General features: G+C 38.7%; 2 protein-coding genes across 2 annotated transcripts in view; one reads left to right on the top strand and one right to left on the bottom strand.

The window, feature by feature from the left end:
* The window catches only part of ASB14 (ankyrin repeat and SOCS box containing 14), a 35,829-nt gene extending 10,252 nt beyond the window's left edge, over positions 1-25,577 (top strand). The window contains exons 10-16 of the mRNA XM_027700448.1: positions 10,275-10,487; positions 12,355-12,881; positions 17,700-17,816; positions 20,500-20,617; positions 20,756-20,802; positions 21,061-21,179; positions 23,545-25,577. The gene's annotated coding sequence lies outside the window, so the exon portion shown is untranslated. The remainder of the gene's footprint in view (positions 1-10,274; positions 10,488-12,354; positions 12,882-17,699; positions 17,817-20,499; positions 20,618-20,755; positions 20,803-21,060; positions 21,180-23,544) is intronic.
* APPL1 (adaptor protein, phosphotyrosine interacting with PH domain and leucine zipper 1) lies at positions 715-27,564 on the bottom strand. Its single transcript, XM_027700447.1, has 23 exons — positions 27,442-27,564; positions 23,306-23,404; positions 22,734-22,793; positions 21,946-22,017; positions 21,028-21,115; positions 19,409-19,450; positions 18,559-18,617; positions 17,947-18,093; positions 16,808-16,890; positions 16,545-16,703; positions 15,569-15,757; positions 15,041-15,083; positions 14,417-14,473; positions 13,038-13,129; positions 12,336-12,518; positions 10,263-10,312; positions 9,706-9,880; positions 9,565-9,601; positions 7,999-8,145; positions 7,709-7,759; positions 7,272-7,361; positions 3,218-6,240; positions 715-3,165 (listed from the first exon to the last, which is right to left on the bottom strand). Exons 1-22 carry the CDS (start codon positions 27,493-27,495, stop codon positions 6,091-6,093), a joined length of 2,127 nt encoding a protein of 708 aa, XP_027556248.1. The 5' UTR covers positions 27,496-27,564; the 3' UTR covers positions 715-3,165; positions 3,218-6,090.

The raw sequence follows: 27,564 nt of genomic DNA, 5'->3' as shown, positions 1-27,564 counted from the left end.
AATATGACCTACCTGAGAGTTGTGGCAACAGTATTTTAAATGCCTACCGTGACATGTTGAGGAAATGTAAAATGCAGGGCTGCAATCCTTGTGTTACTGCTCAGTTAAACCCTGTTGTATCAGATAACCCTACCCCCACTGCAGGGTTAAACCCAGGGTTTAGTAAAAGGTCAGGGATTTAACTAAAACCAGAAAGGGACATAGTTCTTTTTTCTCTTGTACTTCCTCTTCTTTTGACAAGAAGTAGTTTTTATTTGTGAGGTTCTACAGTGACCTTCTGAAGAGCAGCTCAAGTAGATTTTTTTTTTTGGTCACCCTATCAAGCAATCCCACATTCTAGGCAATGTAATGGGATTAAGCTACAGAAACCTCTGCTTATCCCAGCAGCTCGTGTGACATACCAGTGTTTCAACAGGGCAGCACTGCTGAAAGGTGTGAGTTCTGCAGCTCATGCTCAGGGGCTGGTATGTCTCATCCACCGTGGACTTTGATTACTCTCTCTCTAGAACTAGGCTTTCCTTTTACAGTGCTGGCCAAGCCCTGCTTGCAATTTTTGGAGTTTCTCTCCGTAGAGTTGCAGCTTAAGCTTTTGGAGCACTGTTATTTTAGGAAGTCTTACAGAAGTATTAGGAATACCTATAGCACGCCTGTTCTTTCTAGAAGTACTGCAAATGTCAGTCCATATTTTAGAAAAAAAATAAGTTCATCAACACATTTGGCATTAGTAGTATTTATTCCTTCATTATCAAGTAAGCATATATTTTTTTTTCTAGTTATACATGCATCTTTATCACGGAAGTTACAGAATTCAAAAGTCTTCTTTTCCCCAGAAAAATCTACAAACCTTATAAAATACAAATTTAACCATAATGTAGTTATGACCCATGGCTTTTTACATGGTGTTTATCATATAGGAACCTACTGAAGCCCGTGAAGGTGAGTCCAGTACCCAGGCTGGTGCTGTGCTGTTCCCGTGACACCAGCTCTGCAGGGCCTGTCACTGTCCTGTGTGACAGCCCCACCACGGGCACTGCACAGCCCCTGCCACAGCCCCACCACGGGCACTGCACAGCCCCTGCCACGGCTCCTCCTCAGCTTCAGTCTTGGATTGTTGCAAAAATAAGTTATCAGCATTCCCAAGTATAACAACTTCCTCTGAGGTTATCTGGCAATACATATGGAAATGGAGAGAACTGAGCTACACTTGATGACAGAGGGAGATAACTGCATGTTAGAGCTTTGTTTAATGGAAGGGAACACGTCCTGTCACCAATAATGGTACTTCCTGAAAGTCAGTATTATGAAAAATGCAGGAGGCTTTTGCATCAGTACAAGTCCCACCCAGAAAGTTATGAGAGTTAAGCTTTTATTTAATCTACAAAATGCTGACTGGAGCCCTGGCACAATAGGGTTACTGTCCATGTTTCCAAGATTAAGACACAACAATCAGAGTTGACATAAATATGCCATTGGTGGTTTTTAATACAGATATTCAGGGAAAATGTGCAAGTCAGTCTCAAACATTGCAAAAATCACTTACACTTCACCAGAACAGGACCAATCCAGAACATCATTGTAAGAATTTGACCACTCCACTCTATTATAAAAATGACCAGAAAGATTGTACAAAGTCCTTGTCTTGCAATACAAAGTTCATTAGGAATACAAGTGCATTCACAATGACACACTGACTTATTCTTGTCATGACAACTTAGATACCACTGTGGCAAAGGAAAAAAGAAAAGTCAACTTAGTGCTTGATTAAAAAGAAAAGCCTTGGAGACTAATTACCTTGCAAGAATTTTTGTAATATAGATCAAGAGAAATAATATAAAATATCAGCTTTTGCTGTCAGGCTAGACAATATCTCTATTAAATTCACTAAGCAGTGGCAGGTTTTCTTTCTCTACGTGACTTATTTCTGAAATAACAAGAGACTATATCGTTAACATAGTTTTCTCCATTGGCTCTTCCCAAATTCTGTGCAACTACTTAATCAGAATTTACCTTAAAACATAACCACAGTCAAATTTACCTCTTTATATCAATGTACATAAATTTTAGCTTCATAAATCGCTTCAGCTGTTTCAGGATTTTCAGCTCTGAGTTTACATCCATATAAAGAGGAAATCTGACAAAATCAGACAACTTTATAAGGGGAAATGTTCCTTAACCCTGAAATATTACTTTACTGTTAGACAGTTAATTGTCTTGATACAATTTCGAACCTAAACAGATTAAGGAAGCAAGACTATGACATTCAAATGACTTTACACTACTGGCTTGTAACCACTTATCTATGGTGAAGTTGTACATGACTTTGCTCTTGTGCTCTGCTTTAGACTTGGCCACATCTACCAGAGCCCACAGAGGAGTGCCAGGGATTATCTATAATGCAATAAAATGCACACCCATAAGCACACTTGATATGTTTTATATACATGCCATTACATACATAAAGAATGTATGTAGCTTGAAACAGCTGACAGCAAGACTTGCTTGTTCTGCAGTAAGTAAACCTACAGAGTTACAAGGTTAACATCCCCTCACCTAAGGGCTAAAATTGTGGCAGGAACATGAGGCTGCAATCAGCAACATAACAAGTTAATCCTGAACACCTCTGCCAATCAGTACCTGCACAAAGTCACTTCAAAATCATGGACTTGAAAGAATATTTTCAGGAGTGACTAAAATAATAGTAGATGCACATGAAGCAAACTACAGCTTCAGGTGGAAGTACTTGAAAGATCAGCCTTTGAGTAAAAGGCAATAGGAAATAATAAACAGGAGAAATAAATTACAGGAGAGGAAATCAACCAGTAATTTAGTCACAATAATAATCCTACCACAGCAGTTCCCAGCAGAACACAAGGTGTCCCCACTAAAAGTCATGTTCTCAAGGAAAATACTAAGCATTCTGATTTCTTTTTTAATTAACAAAACTGTTTTCTAATGAAGTAGTTCTAGACCTCATAGGAAGAAAAGGTACCAAATAGTTTTTTATTTTGGGAAGGAGACCATCGATAATAACTCAGTAGGTATTTTTGCCTTGAGATAGTTCTAATTACAGAGCTGTGTGATCCTTCCCTTAGGCAAAGCTCAGTAACTCTCAGCCCCTGATAACTCAATGCACCATTCCCATCTGACTTCCTCCCCTCTGCTGACCTGCCATTGGCTCCTGCAGCTTTCACCATTATCCCAGATGCTTTTATTATACCTTCTTGCTCCAGTGAAACTCCCCTAAATAAGCAAAAAAACAAACCCCCTCATTTCATTCATGCAGATCAATCTGTTTTCTTTAACTACTCTCTTCAATCATGTCCCCTTCTTTTAGTGGTTTAGATGAAAATCATCCAACACAATTGAAATGCACCTCACTCCTATGCTGTCTGTTTTAGAAAACTACATTTAACAGCGATGGGAAATTACATTTCAGGCAATGGAAAGCCTGAAAATCAAATGGAATAATTCCAATCACGTATTGCTGAATCTGAAAAATCCCATATGGTGGTGAATTCACTTGCCACTTTATTTGCCTTTCTTCCTCATCTTTGCAGATTTAGATCTAAAATTGTAATAGTAGGTTTCAAGAAAAATTACAGTAATTCCATTTTCTGACATTTCTTCAATAAGACTAATGCAGAACAGGCTATACATCAGAACTGCTTTGTCATGAGAATGCTCATCTATTACCTGTCCTCCCTCTGGAGCCTGGGCTACTGCAGCTCAAGTGCTTAACACAGTCCTTCCCTGCCCAGATGAGGACTGGGTTCCAGACACTGGAGATCACTGATTTCATAGTCTTCCTGTGCTGTTTCTAAACTACTTGAGAAAGATACAAGTCATAGCAGCAACCTTGAGCTGCCCTGTGATATTATTTGATAGAAGACAGAAATATCAGTAAATAAAAAGAAACTAAAACCCCAAACTAATGAAACATGAACCGGAATAATTTGGAGAGACAAAGTGGCTGCACTGCACTCTCTCTAAGCCTTGATTTAGGCCCAAAATGGGAAAAATTTGGATTCGCAGCCTCTCTGTACATTTTTGTGAGAAAGAATTAATATAGTCTCTTAAGGATACTAGATATGAAATACAAATGCCACTCTCTTAAAAGAAGCCTCAGGCTGGTGTGGTCCATGTGTCTGTGTGGTAGCCAAATCTGGCCACAGGGCAATGCCATTTGGCCTCACTGGGCACCAGCCAAAGCAGGTATTTCTGCAAGTGTCTGGCTGCTCTGGGGCTGAAAAATGCACTGGAACAGGGCCTGGGAATTAACTTGGGAAGGGAACCTGGAGGCTCTCTGCTGCTCAGCTTCCCCCTCCTCGGTCAAGCCAGGGGTGCTGTGACCCCTGTACTGTCACAGGTACTGTGACCCCTTTGGTGACTGCTCCAGCCCCTCCCTGGGCTGTGGTGCCACCAACATCTGCTGGGAGTTGCTCCAACTCCTGCTCGTCTGCTTGTCCTGCTGCAAGGACAGGCACTGCTGCAAGGACAGGCACTGCTGCCCTTCTCTCCTGTCTCAGGAGTGATCAGTGAACTCCTGCACACACAGCCACAGCTCCAGCACCACGGGCAGGAGGAGCTGCTTTAGCCAGTGCAGGGCACTCCAGTGTGCAAGGAGAGCCCTCTGTGCAACTACGTGACCTGAGATTCCTCACTGACTTCATCAGCACTGAGCAGCTCCAGCTATGAAGGGCTGGGCCATCACCAGCTGTTGGGGAGATACTCTGAAAATTGCTTCCATTCCTGAACACCAGAAATGCCCTGCAATGAACTGTAAACCATTCATAACTGTTACATTATAACTTGGAATATAAGTATATTCTTCTCTCTCTACATATCCTGTTATCTTCATGCCACTATTAGAGAGCTATCTATCTTCTGTTCCACTGGATTTTAATATTTATAGTAATTAGTGCAAAAATAAATATTTCTCTTCAAACAAGTTTTCTCTTCTGGATCAAAAGGTGAATGCACATCTAATACTATACAAAATAAATATTACACAGGGTATGGAATATAGAGTGCAGATTACAAGCTGTAAACACTGCTTTGAAAAATGCTTTCCAGGATTGACTCTGGGATGTAGGATTAGCATCGTCTCCTACTTCAGAAATGGCAAATTCTGTTTGCAAAATCACTTTTTATAGAAAGACTTACAGAGCCTCATCTCCTTTGCAGTAGATGTAGTGTACTGGCATCAAGGCATTTACATAGGCCGAAGATTTTTCAAATTATGGAATTCAAAATGTTCTTGCAACTCTAAGCATGTTTTATAAAAGTGAACTCAAAGGCTTACAGCTCTTTATTCCAAGTACTGGGGAAAAACCAAGAACATGGCACTTGTGCTACAAGGCTATATACATTACTCCTATAATTTGATGAGGAATACTTTTCCTCATGCAGCAAAGTTCAACTGCATCTCATCAGCTCTTATCTAGGTCTGACAGTATCTTTTTCTCCTGTTGAAAAAAGTCTTTCAGCATTATATTCACTCCAAAAAGACCCCAATGCAATATCATACAGTGCAAAACGAAACAAAAACGATCCTTCTGTCTAGAACTATTGCACATCTCACTGATGTTAATAAGGATTTTTCTTTCTAAATCTAAGAACAGTTATGTGCAACAAATTGGGTAAAGCTTAGCACTGTCTTATTTGGACATTCACTTCTGTTTCCAGCAAGGTGTTCTCCATAGTGCAGTGTATAGAACGAGTTTCATGTACTGCTGAAGCCCAAGGGGAGTTTTAAGTTTTGCTTCAAAAGCAGTTAATTGCACAGAGAAGTAAGTGGGGAAAAAACCCACATTTTTTTTCCATACTGCAGAGAAGCCTTGAGAAAACATAAATTTGTAATAAACATGGCAGCATCACCATGCTTCATCTGGCATACGGAAGAGAAATTATACTGACAGGAAAATGGAAATCACTTAACTGAGAAATAAAAATCAAGGCATAATAGGGTCTATATATTGAGAAGTCTTTTCTATAATACAACAGACCCACCACCTACATTTAACTTCTTGTAGAACTTGTGCCTTTTCACCATATATATCCACGATTCCAATTTTAATGAAGTGGGCAGCCTTAGGCTTCGGATTCTCTCTTCTTCTTTCCATCTTCTCCTAAATCACTGTCTTCCGACTGGCTACTGCTCAGGACTACAAACTGTCCTTCTCCACTGCTCTGGTTGGATCTGCTGGAAGCAGCGATCAACCGGCTCTGCTCCTCCAAGTCCTAATGTGAGGAGAGGGAGTTGGGAAATCAGAACAAGAATATTACCCTTAAAGCCATCTGGAATTGACACAGGATACCATTATTATGATTTCTAAATTATCAATACTATCAGTGGACAGCTTTGTACAGAAGGAATGAAAAGACTGAATAGGAAACCAAAACATTCACCTTTCAGTAGCTGCATTATTAGAACAGCTCCCAGGTTAACACAGCTGCACCTACAGCCCACAGGGCACAGCAGGCCAGAACAACCATCCTCAGCTACACTGAGAAAGGCAATGGAGCTGGGAAGGGGCTGCAGCACAAGTCTGGTGAGAAACACCTGAGGGAATTGGGGTTATTTAGCCTGGAGAAAAGGAGGCTCAAGGTGGGACCTTATCACTCTCTACAACTGCCTGAAAGGAGGGTGTAGCCAGGTGGAGACCAGTCTCTTCTCCCAGGTAACAAGCAATACAATAAGAGGAAATGGCCTTAAAGTTGCACCAGGGGAGGTTTAAATTGGATATTAGAGAAAATTTCTTCACCAAAAGCACTGTCAAGCACTGGAATGGGCTGTCCAGGGCCATGCTGGAATCACCATCCCTGGAGGAGTTTAAAAGCCATGTAGATGTGGCACTAAGGGACATGGGTTAGTGGTGGCTTGGCAGTGCTGGGTTAATGGTTGGCCTTGGTGATCTTAAAGATCTTTTCCAACCTTAGCTATTTTGTGGTTCTTGAGCCCATTTCCTCCCTGTGTGACTGAACCCTCGTCAGCAAATGAAACTATTTTGTGTCTGTGATAGGTGTTCCTTCAAGCACTGCTCTTAAGTATTCCTATAAAGATGTTTTGTCATTCATGTCCTCAAAGAACTCTTTTTAAAAACTACTATACAAAAATATACAAAATCCGCACAGGAAACACTTATGATAATTAACTTCATAATGCTCTATGAACCTGTACTGAAGAGTATGATAGTGAAGCATGGAGTACAAAACTGCAAAAGAAAGGAAATAGAAAAAACCTAGTGTGAAGAAATAATGATGAAACTTACCTTTTCAATTTGCTTCTGTTTATTCAGTTCTTTTTGTTGTTTCTCTTTGACTCTCTCAATTTCTTTCTGCTTTTCTGTTGCTTTTCGATCCTGAAGGGCAAAAATGTAAATAAAGTAAGTAACAACCTGAGACATTTCATACAGTACTGATTGCTATGAGCTTGCTCAAGACTGTGACATCACTGTTTCGATTATTCTTCTTTTACAGGACTGGTATGGCTGTTAAAGGTAGCAAGCTGAATCCTATACTGAATATTGTCCCACATAGACATTGGTCAGTCTTTCTTATTTGAGTTTAAATCCTAGGAAACAAATCCCTTACACTACACAACAGTATTAGTGCATCTGTAAGTATCTTGCAGAATATGTTTTATTACACATTAAATATGCCCTCTTCCTTCCATTCACAAGTATATAGAAAAGGAAAAGATTCTTACCAGTTCTGCATGAAAAGCTATCTGTTTGGCCAGTCCAACAGAGTCACAAATCTAAACACAAAACACATAGGAAATAATAAAAAAAGGCTAATCAAAATGCCTCTACAATTAAGCCAGCATCCCCAGTTAGATATAACAACATATTAAAGCACTTACAGGTAGTTAAACTGAGAGGTTTAACTGTTTTTTGGTAAATTAACAAACAATCCCTCAGACAGCTTGAATGGATCTAACATCTTGGAATCCATGTCAGACTCAAAACTGATACAAGTTATAACCATCAGCAATACCTTTTCCCCTTCATTATTTGATTCAAATATATAGCAGATGGAAGTCTGGCGGCTCTCAGCTCTCCCTCCTGAGGTTCTAAGCACAAATCCAAACAGGCGTTTATTCTCCTGGTGTGTAGCATAGAGAACTACACTGGGCAAAGGGAACTGCCAAGAGGATCAAATGTGGAGAGATTAAAACTGGGTCCAAATATTTTCTGGATGAGGTTTCACATTAATTATCTTCAATATCATAAATGCACAATCACAGCACAAGAAGTTACAACCTGACCAAACATGTAACTACGGAACACAAACAGTAGATGAGATAGCAAGGATTAAATTACTCAAAAGACAGGCAAACTTCTAAAAACATGCTCCATGTAAGAAATGGGGACCACATTTGCAGAGCAAGTCAGTCATCTTCCTAAATGTGGTACATTCCTTTTTTTTATTTTCCTTTAATCATTCCTACTAGTTACATTTGGGACTAAGCTTCCAATATTTAGTGCCAGGTAAAGGCACTACTTCCCCAAAACCTGCCAACAGCTCAGCTCTCCTGAATTATATAAGCAAAACAAAAAAAAAAAAGGAAAAAAAAAAGGAAAGAAAAACCCCAACCAACCAAACCACATCCCCTTGTTACTTTGTTACATGAAAACTATTTTGCATTCCTATTCCTAAAAGAGAGTGGACTTCAAATGTATCTTTTTAAGACTTACCAAAGGATAAATTTTAGAATTCTGAAAGCCCCTACTCCAGCTGTTATAAACTGATAGGATGAGTTTTTCCTAATCTTAGATGTTTGCATTTAGCACAGGGGATGTGCCCTCAGTCGATGTATCTCACCTGTTAAAGATTACAGCTTTGGGGCACTTTTGAAGTTAAAGTCACAAAGGTAAAGAAAGAAAAAAGGCCTATTTGAAATATCAAGACATTTTCATGTCCTTAAAATTTCCCTTCATGGAAATTTAAGTCATTCAGAGCCTCCAAAAAAATGGAATGTTTTCAAAAATGCAAAGAAATTAAATGACAGACCATAAATTGTGCATAAAGAGGGGGAGGGGGAACAGTTTTGAAATATGAAAAATAAAGACTGCTATTACTGAAGAATGAAGCTGGCCTTATTTGATACCCTGACAAGAATTTCACTTATGCCTTTCAAGTGCGTTTTTATAATGCATTAGAAAAAAAAGAGAGCAAACCAGAAACCATTCAACACCCTCAATGTAGTTATGCATTACAACCAAAAACCCCAAACAAAACAAAACATCAGACAAACCCTTTTGGACTTCAGAACTCATGTGATTCCAACCTTTATGTTCTCTCTTTACTATTTTACCCTCTCAGATCACTGGGGGGAGGGGTTTCAAAAGCCAAACTGACCTACTGAAACCACTCCCCTTAAATCTGATTAGCAGGTGTCTTTCTCTCTATTTTTACATGTCTGCATTAGTCTCCTAATTTCAGTGGAAATTTGGCTGGAAATCTCATGCTAACAGTGAGTTTTCGCTATCATGTAATAATATTTTTAAAGTAGAAGAATTACATTGCTGGGTATTAATCTTAAAATGTAAAGTTACTTACTCGTAGTCTTGTAACTTGTGTCTGTGGATCAATTAACCTAAAAATTCGGTTTTAAAGACAAACCAGAAAGTAAATTTTACCAAAGTGAAAGAAGATCATTCTGTAAATAAACATGAGTAGAATTCAGGAAGCAAAACTTACTTTAAACAGTCACAGGTGACTAACAAATGTGATTCTGTCATCCTGAAAACGTTATGGATGGCACGAGCTGCAAGGATTTGACGCATTGTTTCATAAACAACATCTGGGCTTTCATCAGACTTCACTTCCATGGAGCCAAGAAATCTTACAATAAATAACTGATGAAGAATTGAATCTAAGAAAAAAGAAAAGTATTGAAAAAAGCAAACTCCATTTTGGGTTTTCCCTTCAAAACCCAAGCTGGACTGCAGTCAGGGAAACTCTGAACTTCTCCTAAAAAGAAGAGTGCTCATACTCAGCAATTAGAGGTAAAGTTACCAAACAGCATGTCATACATCTTCTCATTTGGTTTAATGAACACAAAAGATGCAATGAATTATTTTTACAACAGATTTTCAGACAGTATAATGATTTCGCTTGACTGGTCAAATACATTGCAATGTAACTAAGCATTCTAAAATTGGTGTTAAATTAGAAGACAGAAACTAGAGATGAAACCAGAAAATTTATTTCAAATTCTATTTTTATATTGCATTGAAATAAAATTGTTGTTTTACCTTCTGTTTCAGATTTTGAGCCTCCAGATTCACCAAAAGGATTTGTGCGTCTATTAAAAAATGAAAACATTAAACCAGGAGTCAGATTACAGGAACCACTCATGGATAATGTAGTAGTCTCATGCTGTGTCAAATACCAACATGTAATGATTTCAGAAACTTGTAATCTGGAGGAATATGAATCTGGAGTGTGGTCAATCACCAGAACAGGCGATTTAATCAGGAGTGAGCCATAAATTGGTGTATTTGAGGGCCCACATTATGGGACAAATATCCTATTGCTGCCATAGAAAGTTTTGCTCACATGGTATTTTTTTTTATATTTGAATTAAGCCCAAATCAAACCCTTGTTAATATTTGGAAAGGTGTAGTTTTAGGGGATGAAATTTCACAGAACAGCTTCAGGAAGCACAACCAAAAGCTGGTCCTTTCAGAACTCTGTAGGAGCACCCACTTCTCATCACTGTTTCAAGGTGTTGAATTTCTTACTGAAGAGAAGTCACTGGGTTTGTTTCAAATGCAGCTTTCTGAAAACATCACTGGGGTTTTACTCCTAGAAGGTCAAGAGAAATGTGGCTATTTCTGGCTCTCAAAGACAGAATTGCCATCGGTTACAAAGAAAAGTGAAAATACTCTAGGCTTCCAAGTTTCATTTTTCAAGAGCACTAAAGTAATGCTGAAAAGAGCACAGGAAATGGGGACATTTTATTTATTGTAAAGAGGATATCACCCTTTTTCTTTGCCTAACTGATAGCTGAAAAGCTATTGGCAATGGTTCAATAAACTTCTAATTAGGTTTTATCTGGGAGTAATGAAGGTGTGACCTCTCAATAGTGTTCTAACCATAAATTCCAGAACTAGGAGGAAAAAACTGTTCTAAATAGAACTCTGAAGTCAAGCTGGTATTGCTACAATGTTTAGATAACATGGATTCAATCAAGAACCTTCCCATTAAATTGACCTGGGTAAATACACTAAAGGCAAATTCTTTCTGTAAGGATCTTCTACCACTCAAACTTTTCTTGTCATTTAAGATTAAACTGCAATAGTAAAAGCAAAATCTCACAGGATCTCTCAAAACGCAAAAATAAAATGTGAATACTTGTCATCAGTATTAGAAATGAAGGAAAGTATTTTTATTTTTTTAATAATTAATATTTTCAAAGTAGCACGTTGCCTATCTGTACAAACACTGTGGTGCTTCATTGAAAGTGGTGGTTAATTGAAAATGCTGAGCACAACTCTATCATTTCTGCTATGAAAAACATGATTTTCTGGAAAGAATTGTAACTGATGACATGAACATATAATTTTAACTCTTATGTTATTCAAGTTTCAAATATTTTTCGGGGGGGGGGATATAACACATTATAGTGACTAGAATATCATTTCAGCTCTTTGGCTTTTTTTTGTTATTGTTAAGAGCAGCTGGATCTGCAAAAGCATTTTCTTAATATCTGAATTTTGTAGATATAGTTCCAGAAATGCAGTGCAGATTTACAGGTCTTAGGTTTGTAATAAATCTCCCACTCAAAAATAATAACAAGGGGAGAAACTGCATTTATGTTTTGGGATGAACTCTTAGATAATTTTAACTTGTCTGTCTATGAAATCACTCCAGAAGCCTAGATCATTTTCACTCACCTTGCAGGTTAAGAAGAGTGTCATCGTATGCCATCATCACCTGGAGGCAGGGCTACCAAATTTCTCTTGAGTTTCCAAGAGGAAATAACCCAAGCTGCTGGGTGAGCAAGCAATAGGAAAGGAAAATACTTTGTAAAACCGAAAGATTAAAATAAATCAATAAATAAAAGCATTGTCTGTTAAAGCAAGAAAAGCTGCTCCAAACCAGAAAACTACACCTTGACTGTAGTGCATGTAATTAAGCCTTTTTTAACAATTCTATTTAACAATTAAACAAATTGTTTTGCTTCACTGGCCACTGCACATTTTGTGACATGAGTCAGGGAGAAGGCAATGTGTGTTTTGGAGCTGCAGTTTAAATGTGGTTTTCTTGGTTTGAATTAGTAACATTAACCTCAGGAATTTTTTCCTTCTCTCTCCATATCCTACCTGCTCGATTGCCCTGAAGACTTTGCTTGGCCAGGCAGATCTTCACTAACTGGAGATATTATGTCAAACTGTATAGGAGTGTCAGGGGCCACAAGTGAATCCAAGGAAAGTGCTGATAAAGCTGCTGAGTCAGATCCCAGTGACCCTGTGCTGCTGGTACGAGCTGCAGGAGGACGAGATTGTCTACAACAAAACCATCAAAATGAGGGATAGTTAAACCACAGAGGAGACCAATGCAATATTCTAGAACTTAGATGTAAAACAAAACAAAAACTAAAAGCCTGAAGATCAAGGTACAGTAAACAAAAACAGAGTCTATGTTCCTATCAAATTTAAGTAAGTTAAAGTTACTACTTGCATTAATAATTGCATCAGATTGTTTTAACATTAATACATAATCAATACAATCTGAGGTCTGCTTCCAGGAGTCGAAAACTCTCATTCTGAAATCACACAACAAACCAAACATACGATGCAACCACCAAAGCTGTCAGCCAGTGGCAGCAGGATTGCTTGGAACAATGGATGCTGAACAATGTCAGGAAGGTGAGTGTGGGAAATCCTCCTCGAGTCTATCAAAGGTTTAGTTCTGAACATAAAAACTTCTGTGGATTTGTTTGGGTATCTTTTTCCCCCTGGAACTTTATCCAGGATTCTCTTTATGGATGTGCTCTTCCAATGACCCTTAGTTCATGCACTTACACAGCTGGCCTCATGCTCTCGTGCCTCTGCTGGAAGGAGGGAGATGGAGTGACAGCCTCCAGGGCTGACTGATTGACACGAGCAGCCATTTCCTGCCAGGCAGAGATAGGAAAAGATAACTGAAAACATTTTTCTCAAAATAAGCTTTCAGATTTTAGTTTTATTTATATGCTTATTGACAGAAGTTATAAACCCAACTCTTTGTGAGAATCTTGCATTCCTAAATTTTCACTACACAGCTGCAGTATTTTCTTCTAGCTTTTCCTGTAACACATATCCTGATGTTAACTTCCTCAATTTAAGTGAACGCTCTTGCTTTACAATACTGTCACTGTTAATAAAAGCAATAGCAAAAATAGAGGGAAAATAGAGAAAATGAGAGAAAAGTCCCAATAATAAGCCTGGAAAAAAAAGCAAATGTAGCCAGGGAAAAAAAGAAAAATCTCATTTGAGAAATGCAGCCTTCAACTGCAAACTAAACCCCACGAAGATTAAGAACTATCAGTTAAGAACTACATAACAGTTATTTCAGCAAATGACAGACCATTTACAGTTGAATTCCATTTTAATCTTTCATTGAAATCACTAATTCTGATCAACATTTAATGCAGATGCCTTCATTTCCTGGGGTAGAGCCAATAGAGAAAGTCCTTGAGGAAAGGATTTTTGGAGAGAGAAAGTGCAGGAGACAACAATGAAGCAATATTTTGGGGAGTGTATGACTCAGAAAATGAGAATGGCTACGAAGCCATTGGGAAGTGAGGAGAAGGTGTGAACACACACCCCCCTTCACTGATATGAGGGGGCTGAACCTCTTTATGCCAGGACTAAACAGAACCTCAGCTCTACCTTCAACAGAAATGTGCTCTACCTTCATCAGAAACGAGCTCTGCACTCCACTGGTTTGCTTCCCATCTGTACAGTTAACTCAGACAGCCAGGTACTCGTATTATCTACAAAGTTATATTTAGTTCCCAAACCAAAAACTGGAGTGACACACTCCATTTCAGCCTGGAAGATCAGGGGTTTTTCTACAAAATTGTTCTGTTTATAAGCTTCATATTCATAAAATTGTCACTTCCCTCTAGTAGAAATTAAATGTATCCATTTGAATATTTGTGATACTATTTTTTAAAAGAGTGTCATACACAAATACAGGCCCTTGAAGATGTCAAAAGGCTACACCAAATATAAAGGTTATGTATTTTTAATGCTTTCTATATAAGCATTTAGATGAAGGAGACAATGGACTCCATGCATTAATACCATGAAAAGCTTCACATTAGACATGTAAGAAGTACTTGGCTTAATTCTATGCTATTAATTTTACATAATTATAGCTTAACATATTACTGATAACTATAAGTTTTAATAGTTACCTCAGGGTTTTCACTTAGATATATCTGTTTAGATATGTTGTTTATGGTGCATATCCACTGAAAAAGAGGAAGAAAAAAGAAAATAAATGAATTTGTCATGTTTTTTTACAAATTTGATTAAATCCCTGAGTTGGCTAGTTTCAGCACTTTTTCTACTTTCTTTGTAATTTCAGGGAGCCAAATATTCTGCACATCCAGCTTGCCATTAAATTAACTACCATCTGCATACCTTACCTTACACCTTTCTTACCTGAAAAAATTATTTTAGCACCTTAAAGATCAAAACTAAAGAAAGCCTAACTCACAACTCTAAGTAATTAAAAAAAAAAATCAGGATTCTCTGTACTCCATTATTCTGTTCTGCAGATGACATTGTTTCCTCAAGACATTATAAAGATTCAATCTGACTTTTGAGGAACTTGCCCATTTCTTGCATCTGCAAGCTAGATTCTGTTTTCTCCCTCTGCTCTAGAAAACCACTGGCTCCTGTTTCTGGCTTTTCAACCTTTCCCTGAAGGAGAACACTAACTGGAATATATGCAGTGTCCAACTGTGGTTTACAAATGTATTCTTTCTGCACACCAGAAACTCACTGGGCTCCATGTGAACCTCCTATGAGCTTACCTCTTCATAATCCTTTTTACTTTCTGCCTGTAAGATTGAAGACCTGAAAGAGGAGAATGGAAAAGACAATTCTGTCTATTTAAAATGCCTCATAAATACATTCAACAAGGAAACTACAATTTTATCTTTGTACACTGAACAAGTTACAAAAGGCTGAAGATTCTGTGTATGTGCTGAGTGCAGTCAGCATCTAATTGGGGAAGGGAGGGACCTATGCTTTCATTTAATTGAAAACAGAAAAAGAACAAAGTTCTAATTGTGCCCATGTAATACTTAAGTACTCACAAAATGCAATAATACATGATTGTAAATTGATTATCATAATCTTATTCTGAAATACCATTCAGCTACATTATAGAGCTTACAAACAAAAATCCAGACTTCATGAAGTTAAAACATCTCAGATTTTGCTTCTAAATATCCACAAAATACATCAAGCTATAATCTGGCCAGAGGCAGACCATCTTTCTTTTCTTAATTAGTGAGTCCAGCATTACTCACAGCAAACAGCAGTGTCAGAGCACTCACTTTTTGCCATCGAAAGATGTTATCTGGAAGCAGTACCGTCTGTCCTCACAGTCCACAGCCATCACAGAACAGTTGTCTATGTCCATGACAAGTCCCCCAGCTACGTCCCCTCTGGCTTGGCTCATCAGATTTCCACCTTGGGTGAAGTAAAACTGTCTCTCCCAACTAGAAGATACCAGCCCTGTCTTACTAAAAGATAAAAAGAGGTCCAGTTAGAGGATTAGGAGCTCGGCTGAGCTGGAAGTCACTTGGAATAAACCATTCCCCATTTCATGTTTCAGGTCAGTGTTACAGCTAAATTAAGGTCTCTCCAACTGTTGGTTTTTTCATGCTAAACCTATTGCTGGGCAAAGAACGTATAAAATGATAATAATTGCTTTCTTAAATTATGTGAAACAATTTAGAATAAGAAGGCATAAGTACTTCAGTTTTGATGAACAGCTTTCACAGCACTGCTTTAAACAATATGCATATTCAAATTCTATGCATTACCAACAGGACCTCTGAACTCTGCACTTATATTGCTAAGACTAAGTTTTGAAGAACTTTGTGTTAAGAACCAGCTTAGTCATGTAAGATACTTCTGTTTTCCAAGTATTTTGTACCATTCAACAAGATTTCCAAAATTTTGCTTAGAGCTGAGAGATGGAATCTTGTTACTTTCCCATTACAATGCAGGGAAATTATATTCTCATAAACTTTTTATGTTTTGATGTGAAAATTCAGGCAAGATTAGACTAAAATGGGGATAACTATGCTTTGTATCCAAATGACACTATGTCAGTGTAACAAGGAATTTAATACTACTTAGGTGAAGAAGTCCAAAGAAAGAAACAGAATAGCTCCTGTGGGACTTAATTAACTAAGTATGTAAAATCAGCATAGCTAACATCAACAAAAAAATTCTTCAGCTTTTTTAGCTTTCCTTTCCCAAAATTAAATATTCTGGAATTTTTAATTAACAAGTTAGTCTTACTTTCTTGCATTGAGATAGCCAGCTTTCCGTGTTAGATTTCTATGAACAGGAAATTTTGTAGGATCAGGATCAGGCAAATACAGTGGATCACTCGCCACTTCCAAGTCCTCTATGGTTTGTTGCATGTTTTCTACTTCACAATCCATTTCCCTGCGAACACTAAGATAAATAATGTGTTATTAACAAGGATAATTTATTAATAAGTAGAAACAGAAAAAATAATTGTCTTGATGAAAGTTCAAAATTCAACAAAAACAACTTACTTTTGTACACTTGTGCCAATATTGGTCAAAAATTCTTCCAGTTGCTCAGTAAGGTTTTCTGAACCCATTTTAAAAAAGCTTATCTTTAAAAAAAAAAAAAGGAGAATTTAGTAATTAATAAAACTACATTAACAATTGATGAAGTCATTGGAGCTTAAAGTTTCTCAGAGAAATCTGTTTTCATCTCTCATTCCCAACAGAGCTAAACTGAGTTTAGCCATAAGAAATCTCAGAACAGGAAGCCACAGGGGATGGCCCTGCCCTTCCCATTCTTAGATCCAGCAAAAAGTTGCACCCGAACAACAGGTTGCACCACCTACTTTGTTGCACAAAACATGCAGAGCTTGGTTCTTAAATACAAGCTGCAAAGTCTGAAAAAGAAGCAACAGTCCTTGCCTTTGGAAAGCTTTCAGACAGGGTGAGAAGTTAATTTCTGCTCAGGTCACTGTGGCAGTGCCAGATGCTGGGAAGTTTGACTTCTAAAAAAACCCCCCATATTTGATGACACACTTCTGAAAATACAAATTAAGTCTCTCCAAAGAACTTTACCATGGTTGTACTTTCTGTTGCACCTGTCCTCAAATAAACCAATAATGAACTTATTTCTATAAAGCAAAAACAAGCCAGAATGCTTTTTAGCATTCAAGTTCTTCCACACCCTTGATTGAAAATGGTAGTGACGTGACTTTTGATGATTAAGTCATTTCAGAATAGCTGCCATGGGAATGAATTTAACTGAGGAGGTCAATTCCATGGGGACTCTCCTGCATGAAAGCTCTACTCAGCTCTTCCCATTAGGAGAATCAAGGACACAGCAATGAAATTTAGGCAGTATATCAAACTCAGCCATCTGGGTTTTGGGGTAGAATTAACCTTTATATTTGTCACCCAGGCTTTCCTGAAAGATTCTCTGATGGAAGTGAGGGCATATCATGATGGGATTCATGACTAGTGCTGGCTGAAGACTGTTCCTGGCAGCAGCTGTGGCAGCTACAGGGAAGTGGATGGGGTAGGTCTTTTTCTCCATTTCCTTCCTTGGAGGGCAGTACAAAATCTTGCAATGGATTTCAGTACATCAACCTTCATGAAGTACTTCTACATCTTCTTTCAGACCTACAGGTTTCAGAATCTGACATTACCTGAGCTTGCATGTATCCTAGCAAGGGTTCCAGCAGAGAAATTTTCTTTTTGTACTGGAGAGTATTTAATGCACAGAAATAATGCATCATAGTCTGATGCTGTTTTTTCCTGGAAGTATATACATCTTCTGTAACTTCAGCCTTGATCTGAAGAGCCACAGACAGGAGAGGGGAAAAAAGGAATGTTTGAGACTTGGCATTGATCACATGCCTTCTGGACAGCTTTATAGACAGCATGGAAAAACAACAGTCATGTTCTACGCTCTATCACCAGCAACTGCATATTTTACTCTGCAATTCTGCTTCTCTAATTTATAGACGAGATACATGAAAAACAAATACAGCATTCTTTTCTCCATGTAAAGTATGGTTATTTCTTTTCAAAAACAAATTGAATATGACATCACAATTTTAACCCTAAAGCATTATCAGTTTTACCAGATAGGTATGTGTTGGGGAAACCTGCTTTTCTGTCTAGGCTGCTAAAACATGAACTATCAAATGTCAGGTGGAATCTGCCATACACTGTCTTGTATCACAAATACATATAAGATTAAAATTATTTCTCATCTCCTCTAAAAATCTTTATATTAAATATTTTGTTTTACAAACCTTTTCATTTTCCCTTCTTTTTGACAACCGACTGTATCTGGTAATGGCAGCATCGTGGTCTGCAATCGGGAGAGAATTTAGGATCATTTTGAGAAACTAATGACTTATGAAACAGAGCAGAAATCCTTTTATATCACTGTGTTAGACAGACAAATGATTGCAAAGTTCTGTCATATTAACACCTTCAGGAACTGTTCTTGTCTGTTTATAACCATTTCACTGCCATGAATACCTGGGCCAAGGAAAGATTCCAACAAGACACGAATGTCGCCAAATTGTTACAAACTGCCCTAAACATCTACTCTTCCTCAAAGACAGAATTTTTCTGTAGAGACAACTTTACATTATGAAAACCTGTATATAGTCTTTTTTGCTGCTAATGTAATGAAGCAATTTACACTGAGAGAAGTATAATCTTTACTTAAATAATAAATTCTCTACGAGGATATAGCAGAACTAAAAAAAATAACTTCTGACAATAGGGAAGAGAACTATCAAACTCATTTTAGGGAGGTAAAGTTTGTTTATTCATCCAGTCCTGACTTTAGTAAGTGAGCTAGCACTTTACTATTTTTAGTAATTTTGGTAGCATAACCCTACATTATTTAATAATCATATATACAGTTTAAGTATTGTAAAAAACACTGTCAATTTGCCTTAATGCTTCAGTGCACGAACCAGGGATTTACAAGTGAACCAAGGACATCTGAGTGGCTAAGTATCACTGAAACAAATTACACCTTAATTAGTCCCTTTAAGCCTACAGGATTAACTCCACTAGTTTTCTGAATAAGCAATCTACAATACTGTTGCCTTGTAATATCTATAAGATTAAGTATTTTACACTTACCATTGCTTGCAATTTGGAAAACTTCTTTTAGAGTTAAGATCTCTACAAAACAACATACCACAATTTAAATGAGTTGTTATTAACATAACAGTCATATATTAAGGTTTCTCATGTAATGTTTAAGTACCAAGCAGTTGTAGTGAACACCTTGTACCACACTGAGTTACCAGCACAGGCACTATGGGACCAGGAAAGTCTGCTCCTACTTGGGGCCTGGGTGTCATTTCTGTGGCTGGCTGGCTCAAAAAAAATACTGCACTGTAATAATGTAAAGAGGAGCTCCTTTTCAAAAGTCTGTGAAAGATGTTATCAACACAAATGAGTCACCAGTCTAAGTTCTGGTTTGAGCTGGGGAAGTGAAGCACAGGATATGAGAAGTATCCAACCCCAGAACACATTGTGATTCCTCCTCCCTAAAATGAACCATGTTCTAGCTGATTATTTAGTCTCCCCGTGTCAGGGAACCGAAAGCAGCACAGTATCTTACACCTGTTCTGATCCTGACTGTGGTTTGTGTCATATTACAACATAAACAAACAGAAAGCTGTGTTCAACTTTATGGGAAAGCAAATACAAAAAAGCATGGAAAAGCTGTCCAGGAAATGCCTTTGAAATCCAGAAAGAAGTATGGTGTCATTGCACACTACACCAGCTGGTGGCAGAAAACTTCCAGTGGGAAAATCTATTCCGCGATTATTGCCTCAGGGATGCTGCTCAGTGAGGACTAACAGGGGATTTTTCCAGGTTCTGAGAAGCAATATTAGCCTTGAGATATTCATGATCCCTTGCTCAAAAAGCATAATCTGTTTAATCTATAATTTTGCAGCAAACTACTGCCAAAGAAGTATTTTCCAAGATTCATAAACAGTTAGAAGACTTATGGAAGACTTGAAATTTTTATTTCCATTTAGACTTAAGACATTCATATGTTAGGTATACCCACTCTAGAATGTTCACAACAGGGATACTCAAGTTATTCTGGTTTTAAATCTTATAATTTGTATTTAAAGTCTCTTTGCCATACAATCTATTCACTTCATCATCTTGAGTAAAATCTATCATAATCACACACATACATTATTTTAAACCAGGCAGAATAAGACACAACTGTCACAAAAATCAGAAGCTGGAAGCACCTTATGCCTGCACATAAGAAGTCACCTGTACTAACAGCAGGGTTGAAGAACCATGTCACTAATTCTTAATATAGTAAGTACTACAACCTTGGCACTTTGCCCTTTGAGTGTAGTCCAGCAATTACACTGATGTCATGGTATTAAAATATACACAAGTATTTCCTGAAAATGCAAATTATCTGAAAAATTATTCTTTCCTAATGTTTTTCAGTAGCTGCAAAATGGTCATCTTGGACAGAAGATAAGTGCTTCCATAATGTAAGTAATACTTTTATTGAAATAATAATAGTGTTAAGTTCTTCAACTGTAATACTCTCATTAATAGAAATAACTTACTTTTTTTTAAATAGGGAGATGCATACTTTGAGAGCTGAAAAAATAAGTGGTGTATTCTATTTAGTGAAACAAGAGCTACGGAGATTAAATGCTACATTTTATTGTTGCTGCTGTAGATAAAAAGCAATATTTGGTCAAGTCCTCTACCTTTTAGATCTCTTTCTTTAAACTGGGTAATAGGAAACATCATTGCATCTGCAAGCTGAGTTGAAAGTACTGCATGGCAAGAGCTGAGCTGAAAAAGACAAGAAAAAGAACAAAATCTTAGGAAAACAGTGCTCAGACCAGATCCAATCATGGTAGGTTGCCATCAATGTCACTCAAAAATGACATGTACTTAAACTACATAACTTAAACATCATTTTGCACATTCCTTTTTTTGCAGCTAATTTTTTCTAGGTTCCAGATCTCACCACTAGTTATCTACAGAAGACTAAACTTTAGAGTTTAGTTTTTGTCCAAACTTTTCAAACCTTATTCCAAGTTACTGGATCATGTCTAAAGATGGCCTCACACATTCAGTTTATTTCTCCAGTTTCTCTCCAGCCACCTCACAGCCTGTCTTTCACAGTTTACAGAGGTAGAACAAAATATGTTCCTCCTCCCAAAATGCTGTTTAAGTAGGGTTAAAAGTGAGGAGCTGGGTCACAGCAAACATCCTGATTCAGCTCTTAATGGTGCTCAGTTGTCTGTCCTAAGAGTCAGCCTTTAATACAGACAGCAGGAGGCTCCTGCTGTCTGTACCTAAAATCAGTCAGGTACCAAAATCAGGCAATACAAATACCCTCATAAAAACAGTCACCAGCTGCCACTGTGCAATATTTTTGGCTGTATTTACAGTAAGATGAACTCCATTCTTTCCCAATAATGTATCCTCTTTTTGCTGAATTAATTCTTTGTCTTCAGGTTACATAACTTTAAATAGATGCTGCAATATACAATTAAGTGTTACCTTGTTGACCAATGAATGCCATTTCTGTACCGACTGTCTTAAAAAAGGCTGGAATAATGAAGCAAATTAAAGTCTATACGTGACAATATAAGCAAATAGATGGAAGCACTTGCCTCATCAATCACTTTTGCAAATTGTTGCAGAGTGGAAGTCATGACTTCATCATCTCCCCCCAATGGGAAACGCTGAGAGAAGACAAAAACAGTTATGTTGTTGGCAATGTTTCCTGCCATTCACAAAACTATTAATCATGTCTATGAATATATTAGGTATTCCATTATTTTAAAACATTATACAGTTAAGATACACTGAAGTTGTTCACCTCATTAGGTGCAGAAGGAGGATAGGGAGCAGCAGCCCCCTAAAAGAAGTAAATTTCTTGGTTTTAATGTGCATCTCAGAAAAGGGGGTCCATCAGCAAAGCCACAAATAGGGAATCCTTCAAAAGTACAGGCTCCCAATGAAGAAAGTAATGGATTCCATAGTCTTTGCTTTCAGAGATGGAATTATTCTCCCAGAGTAAATTACGGTTGTTAACTGGAAATTGCTATGCAATCTCTTCTCTTTGTGACTAGTAAAATTAAAGCATCCAGCAGTAAACAGGTTTATAAAATAAAATCAAAGCAAAACCACCCTAAGCAACCCCCAAAACACTGATCCAAAAGTAAAATATTTCAGAACTTATTAATATTCTTCATGTAAGAGGAATTAATTCCAGTTTAGTTGGAAGAACTAATATAAAAATGGCAGATTCTTTTGGCAAAGGTTTGAACCACCAACCACAGCAATTCATTTTGTATGGACCAAACCTAAACACATTCTACACTGTGCTCTGGAAGATAAAAGACTACAGAAATACACAGTCCTGACCACATAAAGACAGCAATGATTTACAAAGTACCTGTTTCTCATATTCCTTCAGAAGCTTTGAAGTCAAATGAGTTGCTGCACTTAATTCATTCTGATGATGAAAAGGCAAAAAAGTAAAATCAGTAAAAAAGTCAAGCAATTCAAGTATATACAAATTAAAAATACAGCCATAAACTCAATTGTTCAGAAAACCACACAAGATAGATTCTGTCTGGCATAAAAGTGCAGTTATTTATAGACAATGAATGAAACATGAATATATTGTGGGCAAAAAAATCTCCCACTTGGTACATACTATTATATACACCAAGATCATTTAGTGTGTATAACATTTTAGAAACGCTTGGGAAATACAACAGAACTACTTGACCAGAAAACCCTTTTGTCATAAGAAATTCTGTTGCAAAAGAAAGCACAAGAATTTAGTCTTTACCACACCCTTACAGAAAAACAATCATTAATTCTTACTTTGTTTCGCTTCTACATTTAAAGAATGTGGAAGTTAAAAAAACCGTATTGCTTATAATAATTTCAAAAAAAGAAAGAGACATGAAATGTGGTTCAAAAGCTTTATAATGCATTCAAGAATTTCATGAACTCTACCTGTGCATCATATATTCTGTGCATGGCTTGAAATAACTGATTGATGTAATTGGATATTGCAGCAGCATCTTCTTCAAATACTCCCAGCAAAGAGCGGGTCTGTAACAATCAAACAGCCAAAATACCAACATAGCAAGTTAGAAAAGTAGCATTTAAATGCAATGAAATTTCAGAGTTAAGTAGCATTGCTTCAGGTTTCATTAATGAAAAGTTTATAAACCCTCCAACACTGTTTACAGGAATTATACCTGTTGCATGCCAAAGAATCTTATCCAAGCTCAGCCTCACTCCTATTGTCAGCCTCTCTCCAGGTTAATACATTTTCAGAAAGGAAACGACCAAGGGAAATGAACAACTGTGTTAAAAAGTTGAAACTGTGGGCAACTACTGGAACCACTATGGTACATCCCTAAGGAAAAGGGTAAAGATGAGTGGTATTAAACAGCATGCCAGGAATACAAGTTCCTTCTGCAGTGAGATCCAAATAAAGGCTGTGGTTTTCCCATATTGTCCAACCTGCACGAAGACAGTTGCTGGCTGCGCTTGGACCTGTAATTCACCTGTGCAATAACCACCAATTCTGTGATCAAAAGGTTGAGGAACTAAACACCAACACCAAACCCAACAATACAATCTACATCTGGTTGTCCTCAAGACAAGTGTTTTCACCACTGAAAGGGAGTGAAAAGATCTGTCCTTTTGTCCTTATCTCAGCTTGTCAGTCTGTCTGTTCCTTAGCTGGTGTCACACACAAGCCTGATGACTCTGTGTTCTATTGCACTGCCCACTTCACTGATGAAGGTGCTTAACAGCAGCCACCTCAAAAATCAACCTCACTGTCCACCTATTAGACTTCAAAACACTGATCTCTATCTGTGAGCCCACCTATTCAGCCAGTTTTTCCACTCAGGTCAGTCCAAACCTCTCCCTTTGGCCAGAGGAACGTTATGAGAGAGTGTGTCAAAGTCCTTGCGCAAGCCCAGTGACACCCCCTGCTCTCCCTGTGCTGGAATGACTGACTTGGGATGAGCAGGCAATCAGGTCACTCAGGTATAATTTACCCTTTAAGCTTAAATGAGATGCTGACTCGGTGTTCTTGCATCCTTTTTGCACTTGGAAGCAAAGTTACTCCTCACCAGGAGGATATCGAATGGCTTCCTTCCACCAAGACAGAAATGCCAGAGGGGGAAGAGCAGAAGATGTTCCTATAACTCTGCACAGGCTCCACTGGCTTTTCCTATTCTAAAACATTGGTTGGGATGCTTGGATGTAGAAACAGGAGTATTGCTTGCAAGAGCCACAACAGAAACACTTTTGTAATGTTTTAGCAAAAAGACTGTGCTTTGGTTTTAGGTTTACACTAAAATTAATGCCCAGACAGAAAATTGAAAGAATCGTAAGTACATAATTGGGGGTTTTCCCAAATTATAATTGTTAAACACTTGAAATTGGAAATTCTCTTAGTCTTCCCTAGGCTGAATAACTGTGGTTTCCTGAAAGAGGAGGGGAAGGAACTAATGGGGCCTGGGAAAAGAATAAAAGACTGGCAGACTTTAATGCTGGTTCTAGCTTATAAAACAAGTGCAAAGGGGAGATAGAGGAGGAAAGAGGTGGAGAAGAACTCAAAACTTTGTCAGGTGTGGCAACATGTGTCATCCTAACAGCCATGACTCTCCCATTAAAGGAGACAGACACGAAAGAATGCAAAAGAAAAAATTACATGGTACTATAACCACTGAATTATACATTCATGACCTTTAAGCCTGACCACAAATAAACCTGAACTTGTAATTTTAAAGGAGTATCATATAAGGTTTCTGGATTACACTTACTCTTTAAAACCAAACACTGAAGAAAAATGCTCTTCTATGTTTTTTATGTTAAAAAACTGGCATTGTATGAAACTGATAGAAAGAAATTAACCCAAAACTATAAACAAATTATGGCAGACTATTGCTTAGCAGAAAATTAGAGGGATTGTTCACTCATGTTTTCAGTAAAACTTTGCCTCATTTTGCATGCTCTTTAGGATGCTTTCAACGAGTATATGAGCAAGGAAACAGGAAAGCACCGGTGAGAAGCTGCACAAAGAAACCACTTGGTTAGAAGTCAGTGAACTGTGAAGGCTCTATGCCATGCTATGTATTACTCACAGGTGATACTGCAAGAGCCTGTGCTATCCAATCTCTTGGCTTTTTTGTTGTGCAAGGCTTTGGGAATGCAAATCAGTCTGAGCAGAAACTCTCCCTAAATATACACTATGTGTGTAATATATGTCCTGAGTTACAACTTAAATTGCTCTGCTTTGCACAGCAAAAGACTACGTAAACTTGGCATTTGGTTTAGGCCTGACAACACAGTGGTGAGATTTTTATCCTGTGACAACAGGCAGTGAAAGGGGGTTGAAATTTTAGAAAAGGCCTTCCTTCCCTCAGACACAGAATAAGTTTGATGTTTATATACCTACAGTTGGTGTCTGGAACCTGTCTAAGCTCCGGGCCATAGTTCAGCACTAAACAATGACCTGGGCTGATGAGCTTTGTCATTATCACAGTAGGAATGCATCAGTCATAGCAACTCCTCAAGAGGAGAGTTCTGCTTTCTTCAAGCAACATTTGTTGCCATTTCCATTGCACTGATTTCAAAGTAAGAGAAATTAAGTAATGTAGCAGAAATGGACTAATGTAACAGAAAGCTACAGAATCCTTGCTATGTTCTTCTAAGACATGGTTGCCAGAATTCACCTAAAATAGAAAATTATATTGGCAAATCCAGTTGTTTAAGCACATCAAACTCATTGGGCTGAATTAGGCTTTGCTAGTCTGTGTCACAAATAACCTCAAAAGACTCTAGAATTTACAATTATATTCCAATAAGAAACCTTTTTTGCACATGCTTCCCAAATGTCCTCAGATGATCCTAACTTTATCTTACATTTGGCATTTTCTATAAATATGAATAGTTCTGACTTCCTTATACTAAGGACCTTCATGAGATTTTTTTTTTTAATCACCATTGTTGTAACACTTTCAAAAATTTTTCCTCTTCATTAGATGACACCACGTTTAGCCAGAGGCCCCATGACAGGCCAGATCTCATCTCACATGTAGTACCTGAGCTATTTGGGGCACTGTTGTTCAGAAAGCATTCCCTTTCTGCATGGCCTTCTAGTGCCTTCTCTTAAGTCGTTTCTCCCCTTGGTTTAGAATTATTAAAATGACTGTCATTTCAGAGAGTTAAAATTCCCTATTAAGCAAGTGAAAGTTTTTCTTCCTATAGCCAAGGAATCAAAGCTACCAACACAAATGCTGTTACAATACAGGACGTCTTGCTCACTATGTAAACTGTGCATCAGAGCAAGGATCTTAATTTAAAAGGCTGCAATAAAAGAAAACACACGGTAAACTTTTTTCCCCCACATCTAAGAAGAGCACTACAAGTACTTGCTGTTGTTGCTGCCAGCGAGAGAACCCGTGCAATGGAATAAAGCCTTTCCTGCTTTAGAGAGAAATGCCACCGCACTACGGGGCATCCCTGACAAAGGTCAGGCACAGCAATGGCAGGGAAGGATCGGGGCAACTAAAGGCCTTTGGGCTCCATGTGCTTCCCCCCTACTGTCAGCACAAACCACCGCCGCGACAACCTCACCCAACAGCTCCTTTTCATACGGATTTATTAAACCTTAACGCGGTTTTAGCGAAAGATAAAGATAAGACAAATCGCCTTGAGAAGCGAAGACGGGATTTTGTCATCACGAGGTGTCCAAAATCACTGCCGAGCGCGAAGGCGGGGGCGGGGAGGTCCGGGGGCCGGCGCGGGCTGTGCCCTGCCCGCGATGCTGAAGCACACGCAGTGCCCGGCCCATCACCGGCCCATCGCCCCCCGACCCCCGGACACCAGCGGGGCACGGCCGGGACGGGCAGGACGAGCCCAGACCGCGGCCGCAGCCCCTGCGCGGGGCGGGAGCACGGGGAGGTACGGGCCGTGCGGGAGCGCTCCCGCCGCGCCGCCGGGACCGTCCCCCGCGCTCGTCCGTCCGTCCGGGGCTCGCCGGGGGCCGGCAGCGCCGGGGGAGCAGCGCTTGGCCCGGGACGCAGGGGCCGGGCCCGATCCGGCCCCCGCCGCGCCCGTCTCACCTGCGGGCTGTCCTCCAGCGTCTCCTCAATGGGCAGTTTGTCGATGCCGGGCATGGCGGCGGCCGGGCCGGGCTGAGGCTCCGCTCCCGCAGCAGCTCCGCTCCCCCCGCGGGCCCGCCCGGA

The sequence above is a fragment of the Neopelma chrysocephalum genome, unplaced genomic scaffold (assembly GCF_003984885.1).
Source record: "Neopelma chrysocephalum unplaced genomic scaffold, ASM398488v2 Primary Assembly neopelma1_147, whole genome shotgun sequence".
Lineage (NCBI taxonomy): Eukaryota > Metazoa > Chordata > Aves > Passeriformes > Pipridae > Neopelma > Neopelma chrysocephalum.
Note: the sequence above shows the minus strand (reverse complement) of the source record. Positions and strands in the feature narration are given on the sequence as shown.